Source organism: Choloepus didactylus, chromosome 3 (genome assembly GCF_015220235.1).
Source record: "Choloepus didactylus isolate mChoDid1 chromosome 3, mChoDid1.pri, whole genome shotgun sequence".
Lineage (NCBI taxonomy): Eukaryota > Metazoa > Chordata > Mammalia > Pilosa > Megalonychidae > Choloepus > Choloepus didactylus.
Genome location: NC_051309.1, coordinates 51,585,927 through 51,604,995, shown reverse-complemented (window position 1 = coordinate 51,604,995; position 19,069 = coordinate 51,585,927). Strand labels below are relative to the sequence as shown.

Below are 19,069 nucleotides of genomic sequence, written 5' to 3'. Positions count from 1 at the left end.
GCTTTGGAGCAGACGCCAGCTGCCTTCCCAGCTAACAGAGGTTTTCCGGACGCCATTGGCCATCCTCCGGTGAAGGTACCCGATTGCTGAGGTGTTACCTTGGACGCTTTGTGGCCTTAAGACTGTTAACTGTGTAGTGAAATAAACCCCCATTTTATAAAAGCCTATGCATCTCTGGTGTTTTGCATTCTGCAGCATTAGCAAACTAGAACATAGCATCACATGGCATTGTAAGGTTTTATTCATGACAATATCCCTCCTGGAGTATAAGCTACTTCACAGAGGGTGTCATGCCCTTTAATCTCTTATTACTCAGTGCCTAGCACATAGCAGTCACTTAATATCTGCTGAAATAATGAAGGAATGCTATCAATAAAATTTCCTTAAAGGCCTAAACTCATGGAAATTAACCTAGGTTTGTTTGAACCTGTTGACAGTTGAAGAAAACAAGAGTGACATCTTTTTTCTGCAAGGCTAATATATATAGTGCTGCTCATTAGTGGTACTGGAAAGGAGAAAGATTCTAATATAATAAACATTGTCTTAGAATCTACAGATAGCAATGATCATATGTTTATGCATGCTGTCATTCATATTTAAAAATGACTTGCAAGATTTTCTAGATTCCAGATGACATGGCTGAAAGTAATTGTGTATGATGGGGGAGAGCTAAAAAGAGATTGGGCAGTAATTTATTACCTTATCCATTTAATCTACAAATAACTTGGAAATCAATGGGAAAAACAGTTTCCTCCTCACATATCTTAAGGAAAAGCGATTAGGAGAAGGCAGATGTTACTGCTGTCATTCATTCGGAAACAAGAAACCCAGTTCTCAGATCATCACAGTTAGGCTGATGATACTTTCCAAGGACATATAGAAAAGATTGATAGCAACTGCATAAGACTTGTACTATGATAAATATCATTATTGCATTGGTGTTGATGCCCTATTTGTTATTAGAGAAAGTATATTCCTTAGAGGGAAGATGAGGTTTGGGAGCAAATGAGTCTCTGAAAAATGCCATTTAATATTCAGAATTTCAACATCTTTATATTGCCCTCTCCCTCAAATCACTTGAATTTTATATTGTAATCAAGTGTATGCACCCATAGAAAAATAAAACACTATTTTTTTTTTCCCATTAAAAACAATAACTTGGTTTCTAGAGCAGGTTGTCTTTTATTTCTTCATTCCTAAAGAATCCTTTTGGAACAACTATGCAATATTTAGTTGCTGGGAAAATTAATCTTGAAAATACCTATTCAACATGTGTTCACTATTTTTGGAGAAATTGGAAGGAAATTAAAGTTGTGTCATTCCTCAGCTCCACCAGACATTCTTGATCCTTTAGATCCCAGTGTAAGGAATTTGCAGCTGATGAAAGTGAACGTTCCTTTCCCCCCCTTGGTAGGTCAGACTCCGTGTCAAGAAGGAGACCAAAGATGCCTCTACAATTCCTGCCTTGATTCATGTGGTGGTAGCTCTCTCTGTGACTCCAACAGTCCGAAAAACTGTAGTAAGTATAACAGCTGACAAGTGCAATCATCATATCAGGATATACCTTCAGCTTTTTTCTTTTGCATTGACTTTAAAACTCTGAAGTCTGGAATCCCTCCAAAAAAGTATATCTGTTTTCTTTTTCTTTGTTAAAGGTTGCATGTGGTAGCAGAAAAGAACCAAAATGGTCTTAATTAACTTAAATCAGAAACAAATGTGTCATTGTGAATGGGTTATAAATCCACTTTGCTTAATATCATTACCATTACTTTCAACTCAACATCAGCTCCTACATATTATTTCCTTGGCTCCGTCTGCAAGCAGATGCTATCTTTCTTCCTTTTTACAGCACAGCTTCGAAAATGGAAACTTGATCAAAGAAGCAAATATGGAGTTCTTCTAAATAGCCACATAAAACTAGTCTGTTCTTTTAATAAAATGTATTCTCACCTCTCCAGGAACTTTGCTGACCTTCAGTGATCTTGGAACTATTATGTTAATTTGTTTTGGTGACCAGGTAACAGCACCAAATGGTGTAAGCAGGTGGCTGACCCTCATGAGTCTGCAGGAGAGTGGGCAGGAGTGGCGGAGCACTGCGTGGGTGCTCACGGGAAATTTAAAATGAATCAGAAAGCCCCCAAAGGCTCTGATTTGTAGTAACAATTTCTTACTCCTTGGCTCTGCCTTATATTCTGCTATCCCTTTCACTTTTGATAATTAATTTTTTGCCTCACCTACAGCTTGGGATAGAAATTTAGAAGCAGGCCAGTAAGTTTTTGGTTGGCAAATGGGTTGGCATTTAAATATATATATAATTGTGGTAAAATATGCATAACATCATTTTATTTAAAAGTCATTTTAACCATTTTTAAGAGTACCATTCTGTGACGTTAAGTATATTCACAATATTGTGTAACTTTCACCATCATATTTCCAGAATATTTTCATCCTTCCAAACAATATTAAGCAATAACTCCCCACATGCGCCCCCCCCCCAAGCCCCTGGTAACCACTATTCTGCTTTCTGTCTCTATGAATTTGCTTATTCTAAATATTTCATAAGACGGAAATAACACACATCCTCTCAGTCTAAGGCCCTTGGAAGTTGGAGGTGGGGGGAAGGGCAAAAGGCTCAGGTCCTTGGATTTGCTGCAGTTTTGGGGTCCTAGATTTATTGGGGGGATGTTTCTGGGTCAGGGTTGTTCTTATATGGGAAGTGCTCTTGTAACTGTTAGGCTGTATTAAGGGGTGAAAAACGTGGGCCAGGAGGAGTTTGAGGGAGGCAGCCAATTAAAAACCCTGATGACAGACCATCTTGTTTATTTTTATGAGCACTTAACTGTTTGGCTGAAAGCACCATACCCAATCCCCTCTATTTCTCAAATGAGAAAACGGTTCAAGGGGATGTACTCTGGCCATTCAGACACACTGCCATTTGCTCCCACTAAATTGATTCAGAAGAAATTACATATGCATTTGAGTCCAGTGTTTCCCTCTGCTTTCCTTACCTCCAATTTTGCCCCGAAACATCATCAGAATTACTTCTTCACTTCATCTTCAACTTGGAATGTGTAATTGTGAAGAGTGGCAGTGTCATCCCAAAGACGTGATTATTATTAAAGCTTTGGCGTTGTTCGATGTGGAATGGCATTTATTGTCAGATTCAAAAAATGTAGAAACGGCAACATTAGCCTGGCTCAAACTTGAGAGGGAGGTTAACTGGATGCCTGGTATAAAATTTTCTCTATATTTGAAATACCTCAAAATTAGGAATTTAAAAATATATATCTCCTTTCAAAATAAGAAGTTGTAGGAAGGGCATCGATAACTCTGGTTCATACATTCAGCCACTATTTGTAGTGCATGTGGGATGGTCCAGGCACTGAGAACTTTAGTGGTGGAGAAGGCAGACATGATCCCAGACTTCCTGCAGATAACTTTTTAGTTTGGGAGATCATTCTGTCTTTATATTCTTCAAATGTGTTCTGACAGTTTCTGTAGCGTCTCACTATCTTACCAGCTTTCTCATCCACTATATATGTTCTTGCCAAATGTACTCAGCAAATATTTGAACATCCTTGCTTCTGGGTGTCAAGTGCTGGTATAGACATTAGTCCCCTCATTCTTCACATGCTAGTCAAAACAGTGTACATGCCTAAATTCCAGGTGAGAGTAGAAATGTTATTCTTTATCATACAAAACACTTAAGGATGGTGTGTGTGTGCTTGGTTCTCTGTAAAGATGAAGAGAAAAATCTTCATGCCCTTGAAAATATTTGAAGGTCTTTACCAGTATCAGAGACTATTATTCCTTGGATTTGAGACACAACTGAATAGCCCAGCTTTATTCTTCACATGATTTCCCATTGGTCTGACAATTCCTTTCCCTCTCTTTGCAAGCTTCAGTTGGAGGGACAGGTAGTTCAGGAGTGTGGTAAATAAGCCATGCACCATAACGGTTAAGACTTTCAACTTGGGATTCAGGTCCTGGCTCTGGCTGTTTATTAGCTGTGTGATCTTGGGTAATGTCCTTAACCTCTATAAACTTAATGGACTCATCTGCTAAAAACCATCATGATAATACAACCTATCTTTTAGTGTTGCTATTAAGGTTAAATGAGGTAGTATATGTAATACGCTTAGCACAGTGATGGCACATAATAAGCTCCCAATAAATGTTAATAGTAAGCCTCTACATTATTAAGAGAAATAAAAGAAATATAGCCTTAACATTTTATTTTATATGATAAAATAGAAGAGATAACCTTTTCTCACATCTCTTTAGCTGCTCTTTAATTCTTTAGAGACTCATCTGAAAGAGGTTGACTATGGTGATGGAACATAATTTCTTCATGGTGGACTTCTGTGACTCATTGGAACTGTTGCTAAGATTTATCAAGGTGGACCAATATTGCTATAAAACTCCCCCCAATTTAGCAACATAATATTTTTAATTAGGTAAATAAATAGCTATAGTGTTTATCTACAAGTTTGGTATGTCTATTTATGATCAAGATATCTTGAAATGAGTTCCCAAAGGAATTTCTAATGCAGTCAATCTTATTAATGAGATGCTTCTCTTCAAATTCACCTCCAAAAAAATGATATATATTCTTAAAAAGTAATTGTAAAGGGGAATTCTGGGAAGATGGTAGGGGGAGAACAGCTTTATATCTCTTTAAATCCCCATATAGAGATAGATAGATAGAGAAAATACATAGCAAATAAAAAAACCCATGGACTACATTTACAAAAACCTAATGTCATGGTATGCCCACAAACCTCAAAGTACAAGCATGTGAGGACAATCCACAAACAACAAGATCTGCACGCTATTGTGTCTGTGGAGAAGGAAGCAGAGGGAACCAACAGATTGCCTGATGGAACTAAGGACAGGATAACTCCTGAAACAGACAAACTGTATTATTTGGAAAGTATAGTGGACCAATTTGAGAACAGCAGTTGAAATGGCAAGGGCTTGCCCATTCCAACAGTGGGTGAGTGCAGGGAGCCCATGGTGAGCATTGAGGGGCTGGTGCAGTAAAGCCTTATGAACTCTTCAAATTTGCTAATTTACTAACCGATGCATGAAGGCTCACTTCCAGGACAAGCTCCTACACTGAGAAGAAACTTCTGGGAGTAGAATCAAAATTCTACAGGGCATAGAATTAAAAACAGTAGGGGGACAATAGAGAAGAAGAAAAAAGAAGTTCCAGATAAAAGTGAATGGAGGAAGACAGAGCCAGAAAATTTCATAACAAAAGTCAGTCTTAGTTTGCCTGGCTGCTGTGACAAATACCACACAATGAATTGGCTTATATAAGGAATTTATTGTCTCATAGTTTCAGAGGCTAGAAGGCTAACTTCTCCCAGGGTAGGTAGCTTTCTGGTGCTGATTTGCTGCAATCCTTGGCTTTCCCATCACATGGCAATGTCCTCTCGTTTGTCTTCCAGGTTCCTGCTAATTTGCTGCTTTTCCCTGTGACCTCCTTTGACCATGGCTTCCAGTTTCTTCCCTTTACAAGAACTCTATTAATCTCGATTAAGGGTCATCCTGCTTTAGTTGGCTACACCTTAACTAAAAATAACACCTTCAAAAGGTCCTATTTACAGTGGGTTTACACCCACAGGAATGTGATTAAGATTAAGAATGTGTATAAATTGGAGTGCATAAATCAGTCTACCACAGTCACCACATTTCTGAGCACTACAAGAGATAGGAAAAAATAACACAGGAGAGGGATGTTATGAGGTTAAAAAATCACACTGGACTATTCTCCCTTCTAAAAGTTCAGTAAAACCAGTGTTACATAAAACAAATCAACAGAAAAATATTGAGATTAAATCACATACAAATATATTATAAAGCAAAAGAGAATAAGGAGTGAAATTACATCCCTACTTATGTGGAACATGTTTTAAAAATCATGTCCATAGAACACATCAAAACTGGAAAGTTCTAGTTCAAAAATTGTTGAAAGATGTCAAGAAATGATGTGATATAAAAAAGCAATGTAAATGTGAATTAGAGAAACTCAGAAAAGAGGGGACAGAACTCAGGAAAGAATTTGAAATAAAAATAGCTGTTACTTTTGAAATGAAGGCTGAAGTAGAAGGAATTCAGGAACAAATAAACACAACATATCAAAAGAAATAGAAAATGAAAAGGAGGAAAGTTTAACATATAGTAAAAAAGTGAAAGATAAAAAAATTTTGATAGAAAGAATGCATATTGAATATAGCAAAAAAGAGCCAATATAGGAGTAATAGGAGCCCTTGAAGGAGAAAACTAAAGAAAAGGAACATAAAAATTACTAAAAGCCATAATTCAAGAAAGCTTCCTGTGTAAAGAATTGTTTGAAACTACATCTTTAAGAGCACACCACATACCCAAGAATATCAATTCATAGTGACCAACATGAAGACATAGTCTAGTAAAATAACTAGAACTTAAATAAAAAGAAACAATCCTTTGGGCATAAAGGCAAAAACCAGTAAATTTACTTTAAAAAGTAAAAAAAAAAATTAGATTATCATTAAACTTTTTTTACAACACCTCATACCAGAAAAAAATGGAATAATATATTAAGATACTCAAGCAAAGAACGTGTAAGCCAAAGATTTACTTCCATAAAAACTAACCTTCATGTATAAAGGGCACAAATTATTACTAACATGTAAGAACTCAGAGATTCCCATGAATCTTTCTGAGAAATCTAACAGAGAATAGGCTTCAGATAACCAAAATAAATCGAGAGATATAGACCTATAAACATACTTATTTTAGAACTAAGAATAAATGAGGATTTTAAGGGAGAGAGAATGTAATGATTATAAACTCAGACAATATAGAAATAGTACATTGCATAGTATTCAAATGGGAAGAAATGGGGAAAGCATATGCAAAGCCTTTTAAAATTCATCTCAATAATTGTATTATTGGTGGTAGTATCAGCTGTCTTTTACTGAGACTGTTGTGCATGTGATCTGGATAAAGTAAGTGAATAATTATGGGATAGTCTAATTTTAGCATACCCTAGAGAGCCTAGAATTCTTGGTGTGGAAGAAAAGAGTTACAGATAATATAGAATATGGAAGTGGCAAAGTTAAAAATTGATCCAGTCCTGAATGTGAAGTGGAAGTATTAGTATGAAATAAAAAAATCTGTTATCTTAAAAAATATTTACATATATGAATATGTGTATTCATGTGTATATGTCAGTATTTGTGTGTATATATATGTATGCATTTATGTGTATATGTACACATACATGTACATATACATATATATACATATTCATACACATATATGTGTGTGTGTATATATATATATTTCCTAGCTCTGTCCACTGTAAAGGCCTAAAAACAATGACTAACCCAGTAGCAATGAGCATCCCTAATGCACCCAGACTGTGGTTATGAATTAGCATTTCCCATTAAAAGAAACCAGGAACTTTTTGGAGAAATGGCTGATTCTAGGTCTTGGGAAAGAAATGCATAAAATGCCCCTAAACAATCTGATAATATCACATAAGGAGGAAGCTTTCAAAGTTTATTATGGTCATGTCCAAAGGTTCCAGGAACCAACTTGAAAAGGCTTCCACCGGCCAAAGATTGAACAATTTGAACTTCAAAAAGGAAAATAATAGTGATTGGTTAAATCCCATTAAATACGTTCAAATCCATAAGTTTACAGTGATACTAATAAATAAATGACCAATTGAATACCTTTGGAAGATGATAGGAAATCAATTTATTTTTCTTGAAAACTTGTAAAACAAGGAAAAAATCAAGCATTTATCTTGTATTTCCTCTATGAACACTACCACTGGGTAAGCAAATAATAGACTAGAGGAATTGTCTCTTTATAAAAGTATTTCCAACTAATAAGTGAAAAATAAACGATCAAATTAGACTATGACCATTTTATAAAACAGTGAATTAATGGGTCAAGACATTGAGAATCTACAGCTGCTGACAACAGGAAAAGAGAAATGAGGCATGATGGCCTTCTGATGAAAGAACACCACACCCACTTTTTATGTTGCCAAAGGGATGAAACCTGATCAGTCCTCTGCATTCAGCTGCCAATTTTCAGGAATGTGCGATCAGCAACATTCAAACTCTGGCACACTCTACAGGTCACATCCATAGGTTCTTCAATAGTTAAACAATAAGGGAAAATGCGGGATGGAGGAAGAGCTCATAGGTTGTAAGAGACTTAAAGACAAAAGATTTAAAAAATGGGCAATTCTAAACTATAGTATCTAGGAGGGGTGCACACTTAGGTAATAAAGCTATAAAGAAGAATGAGGAAGTGATAATGAAATTCAGTGATTGCTTTAGAAAGGAGAAGGTTATAAGGGGACAGGGTACCTGGAGGGGCTTCTGGGGTGACTGGCAAAGTTCTGTTTCTTGTAGTAACTCATCAGACTATTAAAAATAATAATGGTAAAAAGGAAGTTAGAGTTGGAGGTATAAGATAAATCTCTGAGTCTTATGTATGCCATGGGATATTGAAATGACATTTTCTCATGTAAATAACCATCATTTAATATATGATTTGCCATGTTTTCAGAGTATTCTATCATGGCATGGATATAACATCATTTACTTAAGAATCCCCTCTTCAGGTAGAGTTTAAGAATCTTGATCTCAGACTTTGAAAGGTGAAATATCATTGTGACTCTATTGAGATCATTTTTTCAAAAGATATTCATAAAACTTCATCTATATTTAGGACACTGTGCTAGGCACCCCAGCAAACTTGCATTGAAAACAGTCCTGTAGCTTTTAGTTTTTTATTTTCAAATTACTTTATTTATCAAATAAAAAATTTCCAAACAAAATAAAGCAAAACAATGGGAAAAACAAATATCCTGAAATAACTTCATTCCTTCCAAAATACTCCTATCATACCAAAAGAAAATTAACAAACCATAGCATTTAAACATTCTTACATGCTTTGTATGAGCTCGCCCTCTACTGGCTATCTTAAATCAGGATAGTAAGTCCAAGGCTTGGGATAAAAAAGCTTATTGATACCATAAATCATAGAATGTGAGGTTGACAGGTATTTTGAGAATTTATCTTGTTTAGCATTTTGTGAAGAATGCCACATGAATGAATAAAACACAAGATTCAATCAACCTTACCACATTCAATAAAGATCTCAGGAATAATATATGCTTAGCTTTGAAACCCTTAGTGGTTATATCTTATCCCAAATTAAAAGCCATATGTTCACCACGTTTAAAAAAAGAGAATAATTACCTGTGCACTCTGTTGTATTAATCATGTAAGTGAAATATACCAGTTAAGAAGTTAAACTTGGTATGGTGGGAAAAGGAGAGAAAGGGAAGGCATACATAAAGAAAAATAAAACTTAAATAAGACTTAAAAAAATCTATGTGAATGATCTTTTGTACAAGAAAGATTTCATGTTAAAGAAATTAGGAAAAATATACAATTAGAGCTGCATCTACCGACTTGTAAGATGCCCATGATCAATAATTAAGCAACAAAAGCAAGTTGAAGGGTTAATAGGTATGAGATAATTCAAACAGACAAAAATCCGTATCGATGTGCATCAATGCTTGAATGTATAAATATGAGCAAGGGAAAGGCGTGGAAGGATTCGAGCCTGCTGGTTGGCTTTGAGAGATTATGAGAGAAAGGTGAGTGGGGAGGTAAACCTTTTCTTTATGCGTCTTTGCATTGTTTTTACTGTGATGAGGACACGTATTCTTTTGTAGTTGGAAAACAAAATATTTAGATGTTACTCTTATTTCACAAATCAAAGAAAATGATAAACTGAACCAACCCCCTACTTCCTTTGTCCCCCTCTGTACTCAACTTCAAGATTATGCAAAGTTTATAGTGTTGCATCTTCTCCAGGAAACTGAGAAGTATTACACTTTGTCCATAATGTTTTTAATCTGGCCAGCTTCAGGCTCTTTATAAACATAATATCTGAGAGGCCTTCAGATTTTTTAAATTGAGAAGTAGTCCTGGAGCTGTTTTAATATTTCACCCCAGTCCTTATGGCTAATCTATTTGCACACCACTTCTTAGTCAAATAATTAAATTTAATTAGAATACTTACTCTTAATAAGGCATGAAGTCTTGGGCCTGCCCATGCTAGTTCTACCAAGATGCTGATTACTTCTCTCACTTCAGGGAATGTGTTGCGTCTATCACGGGAAAGAGACAGGGACCAGGGAGCCTCTCTGCCACCTTCCCCCTTGTCTGCCATCTTCCTGCCCAAACTCCATTTATCCTTGTAAGTCTTGCTCCCCTTGTCTCATGGACTTCCAACATTCTAGCCACTTCATATGACAGAGCAGCTAGCTGCACATGTCTTTCTTCCTATCAAGACTGTGGAATTCCTCAAGGGCAGGGAGTATACTTTTCATCATTTTTGCATTTCCTTTTTTTTTTTTTTTGCCTTGAATAGTACCAGGCACACTTTCCTTCCTCTTTTCCTTCTTTGTGGCATTGTGCTTGGTGCAGATTTTGAGATAAAGAGAGAGTTTCATTTCTCAAAAATCTCAGAATTATATGGGGAAGAAAAGCAAGTAAGTAAAGAATCGAGTGGAATGCAATGAGTATATGGCAGGAGCATGCCTAAGATGCTAAGAAGCTCAGAAGAGCTGCACACATGTGTGCTGGGAGTGGGGCTGGGAAGACTTCCTGGAAGAGGTATTTGTGCTGAGTCTTGCAGCCAGAGAGGAGTTAGCTTGTTGAAGAGGGTGCAAGGATCATTCCAGGCAGGGGTGCTGTAAGCACCTGTCAGCAAGAACCTTGTCTACAATTGAAGGAGGGTATTAGAAGTATGCCTAGAAAAAAGGGTTAAGAGAGGAGCAGGCAGCATGCTTGGAAGCGTGCAATTCTTAAAATATCTGGTGCCATAAGAAAGACATTCAGTGCAGCAGAGATGCTGCCGATGGCATAGTTATAGACAATGAGACCAGAAAGTTAGGCTCTGATCTGTGAAATGGCCTTGGATACCAAACTAAAGTGTTTGGATTTTATTCCACTGGCAAGGGGAACCAACAGAACTCAGACTTCTTTTGTGAACAATAAAATCTATACGCAGAAGTCATCTAATTGCCTGTTTAACCAAATTCATTAATTTTTTTTAAATTACTGTGAAGAAGTAACCAATAAATCATAAAAAGAAGGTGAATTGAAGTGAATAAAAGGAATCATAAAAGAGAATTACCTTCTGGTAAGTCAAGCCAAGGGAAAAAATGAGAGAAGATTTTCCAAAACATGCGTGCTAAGCACTGTGCTAGCAGCTACGTATAGAGAGCATAATCTTGGTTTGCCACAATACTTCATTAACCAAAGACAAATGCTATTTACTACTTGTGTTCTAGTCTTAGTACTTTAAAGAAAGAGGGTAAGATTTCAGATTTGTAAGTTTTAAAAAAATAATTTTATAAGTGAAATTTAAAATACGTGTATATCTGTATGTGTGTTGTCTTGCTAGGTCAATGTGAACCCATTACGCTGGAACTCTGCATGAATTTGCCCTACAACCACACAAATTATCCAAACTACCTTGGCCACAGGACTCAGAAGGAAGCATCCATCAGCTGGGAGTCCTCTCTTTTCCCTGCACTTGTTCAAACCAACTGTTACAAATACCTCATGTTCTTTGCTTGCACCATCTTGGTACCAAAGTGTGACGTGAATACAAGCCAACGTATCCCTCCTTGCAGGTAAAATGAAGGGATGTCCCCCACGCAACCTCATTTTACTTTAGGGAGGACCAAGGATATGAGGACTTAGGTGAGTTTAGCAAAGTAAATACTGCTAAGGAACTGGATATTTAACAAATGATGTATTTGAAAGATAAAGAAGTATAAAATGAATATTTGAGTAAGAATTCATTATTGAAGTATGAGATGAGAGATATGAACTGCTTTTGATAGTAGTTCATGTGCTTTAATAAAATCAGTTCAAATGTGTTTCCTTTTGGTTGATCAAGAAGCATTTTCAAAAACATGAGTTAGCAGAAAAAGGCTGTATCTGCCTTTTTCTCTGTATTAATGTATTTAAAGTGTTACATTCTGATAGCACTCAAAGTTATAGACATTTCACAAAGTCCCATAATACCAGTTTGAAAGGTACAAACATTGCTGACATTTTTGTCTTGCCTGAATGAAACAAGGGACAGCATTTTAAGAGTGCAGCTTGGACTTTGGCTATGAGTGATATCCTGGTGAAAAGTGCTGCTCTGAAGTCTAGCCATCTGAGTTCAAGTCCTGGCTCTTCTCTAACTGCTATGTAGCCCTGGGCAAATTCTTCTATCTCTCTACCTGACTCAGTTTCTCTACCTGTAAAGTAAGGAAAGTAATGATTATTGGGTAGGGTTGTTGTGAGATTAAATGAATGCATGTAAATATAAAGTACTTCCTATTGATTGTAAGCCTTGAGTAAATGATAGCTGTAATGATAGTACAGGAACACAATGGTTAGTAGCAATTCTGTCCCTTTACTATCCATTTGTCAGGGGTTGTAGTCAGAGAATTTGGCATATACAAGACAAATATTACAGAGGTTAATTAATGCTTTATTAGTGTTGTTTTCCATGAAGTGGTGACGATGTAGATGTACTTGTCTAAATCTGAATGATAACCACAGAAACCATATGTTGGGATCAGAAGTAATTTAGAGCTTTAAGAAAAAGCAATAATATATTTGTAGTGGCTAGATGGGGAAATGATAAATTATACAGTGAATGTCAAATTGGTGACAAGGTAAGGGACAACTATTAAGTCAGGACAGGAAACAATAAAAATTCAAAAGGACTTGGGGAACTGAAAACATTATAAAAGTAGAGAGAGTAAAATTTAATGCTGGCTTGTGCAAAAATAATTTTTAAAATTTCTGTTAAATACATTTTAAAGTATTGACAAAAAAAACATCTACAAGTTTCATGTTAAAAAATTATTTTGAGTCTTATTCTACTTATGCTAAAGAAGGTCAATGGTAATGAATAATTACTCTTAATAGCACTTGACAAATTCTTATATTTGACTTCCTTTTCACATGTATATTCAGTTTTTCCTGATGCAGTATTCTCTGTAATAAATTTATATCCAGGTATAATTTATTATTTCAGGGCTCAAATTAAAATGCCTAAGATGAGTCTGAGCCTGAAAAGTTATTCAGTCAATATTTTGGTGAACTTCTTTTAGGTACTTTAGCTCTGTTTCTTAGGTTTACACATACAAGTAGCTTTCAGTAACACATGTGAAAGTCCCTAGCACAATGCTTAGTATATCTTTGCTTTAAAAAGACAAAACTTCATTTTCACCAACCTGTGCTCAACGTAGATGGGTTTAGGAGAAATACTGAGCTAATGCTAAAGAAGAGGAGGCAATGCCTTAGTAAGCCATGAGCTGATTCAAATGGCGGGTGTCCTGAGGGAGAGAGCTCTCAGGATGAGAGTGCTGTGTAGCTTCCATAAGCCTTAGTGACAGCGTATCCGAAGTGTTGCTGGGGACTTCCCTGCTTGGAATAGAAGGGCTGGAGAATCTGTCTGCTCTGAAGACAGAAGAGAGAATGAGAAAGACAAGGTGGAGAAGGGAATCTGTACCATGGAAACATTTCCATTTCTGTCTCTACAGTGAAGTTTCTTATGGTAAATGTGTTATTGGAACATAACTCTTTGCAGATATATAATTCTTTTTGGTTTCTCAGATGCCTGTTATGTATATTTGCATCTGTATATACTTGTATACACATACCACTTACACACATAGACTCACACCTACAGAACTGAAACCTACACACATTACAAACATACCTAATATACCTGTCAGAGGTATGTTTCTGCTTCTAACATTTTGTCTTTCTGGCTCTTTTAGAGCACTATGTGAGCACTCCAAAGAACGCTGTGAGTCTGTTCTTGGGATTGTGGGCCTACAGTGGCCTGAAGACACAGACTGCAATCAATTTCCAGAGGAAAGTTCAGACAATCAAACCTGCCTAATGCCTGATGAAGATGTGGAAGGTTAATTTTGAAGTTAATTACTGTGGGGTATCTAACATGCACAAACATGCCAACTACCTTAAAAATTTTTTTTTTTGTTAGAGAAGTTGTAGATTTACAGAAAAATCATGCAGAAAATATAGAATTCCCACATATCCCCCCCCACACACACTTTTCCCTTTTATTAACACTTTGCATTATTGTGATACTTTTGTTAAAATTTATGGAACAATATTGTATAATTATACTATTGACTATAGTCCATAGTTTACATTAGGGTACATTGTGAGATACAGTCCTATGTTTTTTCTTAACTCTTATTATAGTAACATATGTATAACTTAAAATTTCCCCTTTACCCACATTCAAATGTATAATTCAGTGGTGTTAATTACATTCACAATATTGTGCTACTATCACCACCATCCATTACCAAAACTTTTCCATCACCCCAAACAGAAACTCTGTACCAATTAAGCATTAACTCCCCATCCATTCCCTACCTCTACCCCAGCCCTGGTAACCTGCATTCTAGTTTCTGACTTTATGAATCTTAATTATTCTAATTATTTCATATCAGTGAGATCATACGATATTTGTCCTTTCATGTCTGGCATGTTTTATTCAACATGATCTCCTCCAGGTTCATCCATGTTGTCATATGTATCAGAACTTCATTCCTTTTTACAACTGATTAATATTCCATTGTATATATACACTACATTTCGCTTATCCATTCATTCACTGATGAACACTTGGGTTGCTTCCAATTTTTGGCCATTGCTAATTGTGCCACGATGAACATTGGTGTGCAAATATGTATTTGAGTCTCAGCTTTAATTCTTTTGTGTATTTAACTAGAAGTGGGATTGCTGGGTTATATGGTAATTCTATACTTAACTTTCTGAGGACCCACTAAATTGTTTTCCACAGAAGCTGTGTAAAACATTCCCACCAACAATGAATGAATGCTCCTATTTCTCCACATCCTCTCCTACACTTGTAATTTTCCATTTTTTAATAGGAGCCATTCTAGTAGGTGTGAAATGCTATCTCATTGTAGTTTTAATTTGCATTTCCCTAGTGGCTAATGATATTGAGCATCTTTGCATGTACTTATTGGCTATTTGTGTATCTTTGGAGAAATGTGTATTCAAGTCTTTTGGCCATTTAAAAAAATTAGATTGTTTGCCTTTTTGTTGTTGAGTTGTAGGATTTCTGTTGGGTGAAGGACCCTATGTATGTCAAGTTATGTCTAGTGGGCTTATAGTATCATTCAGGTCTTCTATTACCTTACTGATCTTTTGCCTAGATGTTCTATCCATTATTGGAAGTGGTGTATTAAAGTCTCCCAACTATTAATGTAGAACTGCCTATTTCTCCCTTCAGATCTGACAATATTTGTTTCATAAATTTTGTGGTTCTGTCATTAGGTGCATGTATATTTGTAATTGTTATGTATTCTTGTTGAATTGACCACTCTATCAGTATCTAGTGACCTGCTTGGTTCCTCGTTATAGTTTTTGACTTAAAGTCTATTTTATCTCATATTATTACAGCTATTCCAGCTCTCTTTTGTTTACTATTTGAATGGTATATATTTTTTCCCACCCTTTCACTTTCAACATATTCATGTCTTTAAATTAAATGTGCACCTCTTGTAAATAGCATATAATTAGGTCATGCTTTTTTTAATCCATTCTGCCAATCTCTTCAGAGTAACTACTGATAAGGGAAGACTTTCCTTTCCCATTTTGCTATTTGATCTTTGTTTTATACCCCCCTTTCCCTCAATTCTTTCATTGTTGCCTACTCTCATATTTATTTTATTTTTTGTGTTGTACCATTTTGAGTCCCTTCTCATTTCTTTCTGTATATATTTTTCATATATTTTCTTTGTTGTTGCCACGGGGATCAACTTAAACAACCTGAATCTATAACAAACACATTTGAGTTGATACTAACAACTTTGTAACATAAACAAATATTCTTCCTATATCCTTCCATCCCTCCACCTTTTTGCTGTACTTGTTACAAATCATGTCTTTATGTATGTCCAAAGCCAAAGATTTATCATGACTTTCTAAGCATCTGCTTAGAACCTGTAAGAAGTAAAAAGTGGAATTACTTACCAAAAAACACAATAATACTGGCATTTATAATCCACCCATATAGTTCTTTTACCAGCAATCTTTATTTCTTTATACCATTTTGATCCACTTCTACTGTCCTTTCCTTTTGGTCTGAAGAACTCCCTTTAGCTTTGCTTATAGGCAGTTCTGGTGGAGACAAACTCCTTCAGCTTTTACTTATCTGGGAATGCTTTAATCTCTCCCTCATTTTTGAAAGATATTCTCTCTGGGTATAAAATTCTTGATTGGCAGTTGTTTTCTTTCAGCTCTTGAAATATTTCATCCCACTGCTTCCTTGGCTCCATGGTTTCTGATGAGAAATTGACAGTTAATCTTACTGGAGTTTATATATGATACATTGCTTTTCTCTTGCAGCTTTCAGACCTACCTTTTGAAGACTCTTTTTTTGTCTATTTAGTTACTAGTTAGGCTGCAGCAGTGAGCGAATCCATGAAGTTAATTACACTGAGGAATTTATGAATCCTCTGTTAGAAATTTTCATCATTTAAAAAATAAATTGCAGAGATGAGTTTACTATTCCAGGCACTTTCTCTTTTAACCACAGAACTCTCAGAGTCCATTATACATAGATTCTGCTTTTATACTAGGGGTCTTGAAGGTAGTGGGTGAAATCAAGCCTTGGTTCCTTCAAGTACAAAGCATTTGGGTGTCTTAACACAGGATCATTGGGGTAGAGAAATGGAATTGGGGTCTGCCCACCTGGTAGAAAGACTGGGATGAGGAAATGATTTGACACATTGTGGGCAGCTGGGTAGTTAGAAGCATTGGCTTCACAGTGCATTTCAGGCTCCAACAACTGCTATTTGTCTGTTTGGAAAGATAATTACTGGGACACTAAACAACTGATATAGAAAGATGAAGAAGATGAAGGTGCTGATTAGCAGACAGAAAAAAACTAAGTTTACTTTGGTTCTTTGGCTTTGTAGAGGACCAGCCTTATCTACAGTAAGAACTCCTTGACAGCATCCCTCATGTAAATAGATGAATTAGCCAATGTTTCTGGGTTTTCTGTCCACTGAGAGTAATATGGCCTATATGGCATATTGTTTTTAATAGAGTGCTCACCTAGTCATTTCAAATGCCACTCTGGACTGTGTGTTCTGGCTTCCAGAAGATGTGATGGCCAAGCCGACTGTGATGATGACAGTGATGAAGAAAACTGTGGTATGTATGCAAGACAGTACTTTTCTTGAATGAACAGTAGAAATTAGTGAGGAAAAGGGACTGTGTAAGATACATATAAACTGTTCACTGCTAGTAGTAAGTAGTGACTGGGATTGAATGCTAATGTGTTTACTTCTTAAAATATCACACTGCAAATAATGAATTTGATGTTTTTCCTGTTAATGCTATTGATTTTTCCCTAAATTACACTTCTGTTAAAAACTTTGATACTATATCTGCAAACAGTTAGTGAAGGGGGAAGTGCTTTACAAATGTAAGGACTATTTTTATTACTAGGGTTTCTAAAGCAGTTGTTGTTCTGTTTCAAAATCAAAATAAAATATTCAGTGTCTTTGCATCTGATTCCTATGTTGTTAAATAGGCATCTAGATACATAAAGACAGAGTTCAGTCTCCACCATTCAAATTTAATTTGGATTTGTTTTATGCCCTCTCTGATTTTGTCTCTGTCGGCAAAGGATAAAACTCTTCCTGACATTTCTGCCTTTACGCTCCAAAATCACCAATGGAAAGGCCAGAAATGCCAAAGGTAATTGAAGTGCAGCTAATTCCAATTTTATTTCCCTGCAAACCTTTGTACTAATAACCTCAGATTGTAGTAGGGAATAGAAAACAGACAATGTTCTTTTCTAAGTAATATTCTGGAATAAAGCAAAATGATTGAAGGGCTGTCCAAAGAATAGTTTGGTTATCGTTATTTAGCTTGTTCTGCTTAAAAAAATTGACACTTTTTGCTATTGAATGCACAGAAGGCAATTCATCTTTTGAAATCAGTTCACTCTCTTGGCCTTTGAGGTATAAAATATTGCCTTGCTTCCCAAAATGAATTTTCTGTAGTAGACATTGCCCTTCTGGTCTAGACAAAATATCACAAGCAATGGGCTGAAATCGTATCAGTTGTTATAAATATGGAAAAGTGCATCTGCTGGAAAATTACAGCTGTCAGAATGGTGGTACAATGACCAGGGTTAATATTGTTGTGTAGAAACACACACGGTGTTGAGAGCCTTAGAAGTTACAGTTGTTTGCTCATTTGTGATCTTCATATAAAGAATTAAATGAAAAATTATTGAATATTCCTTATAAAAGTAGCTTATTGAGAATCTATTGGATTTCTTCACTAAAACTTGACTGATGTGTTTTGGTATTCTGAAATGCAATTTAAAAATGGACCACCTTAGATGCCCCAAAGAGATTGTATGATACCATATTGGAGTGGGAAGACCTAAATTTTAGTCTAAAATAGGGTACTAAATATTTGTGAAATGTCAGAGCTTAATTTTAAAAATAGCCTTACCAATAATAAAAGTTCTGAGATCTAGAATAGATCCTGCAAAAAAAGAAATTCAAAACACTTTAGGGCTTAAATGACCCTAAAATATCAGGTTTCTAGTGAAGCAATGAGTTTTCATCAATACATTAAACACACAAATAAGGGCACACCAGTAGTGACAGAATGAATTGTTTAATCCCTACCAAACACTCAAAATTTTGATGGCCCTATTAAGCTGTCTAGTTAAAGGAAGTTAAAAGTGGATAACAAATTAATACACTAGCAGTTAAATTAATTGCTGCTACAGTAGTAACTTAAGAGAAAACGCTCATTAAGTTTTCCAAAACCACAGATAATAAAATATTGACATACATTTCAGTTTGGAACATGTTTGTAAGCAAGCATTTCAATGAGGGCATGTTTGATGCTCTTGGAGCCAAGACACTTGAAAATAA

At 35.8% G+C, this 19,069-nt stretch overlaps 1 protein-coding gene across 1 annotated transcript in view; it reads left to right on the top strand.

Moving 5' to 3' along the window:
• Positions 1-19,069, top strand: part of CORIN (corin, serine peptidase) — a 282,039-nt gene that overhangs the window by 207,009 nt on the left and 55,961 nt on the right. The window contains exons 10-13 of the mRNA XM_037828932.1: positions 1,415-1,519; positions 11,494-11,725; positions 13,880-14,025; positions 17,214-17,321. Coding sequence (XP_037684860.1) covers positions 1,415-1,519; positions 11,494-11,725; positions 13,880-14,025; positions 17,214-17,321 — 591 coding nt within the window. The remainder of the gene's footprint in view (positions 1-1,414; positions 1,520-11,493; positions 11,726-13,879; positions 14,026-17,213; positions 17,322-19,069) is intronic.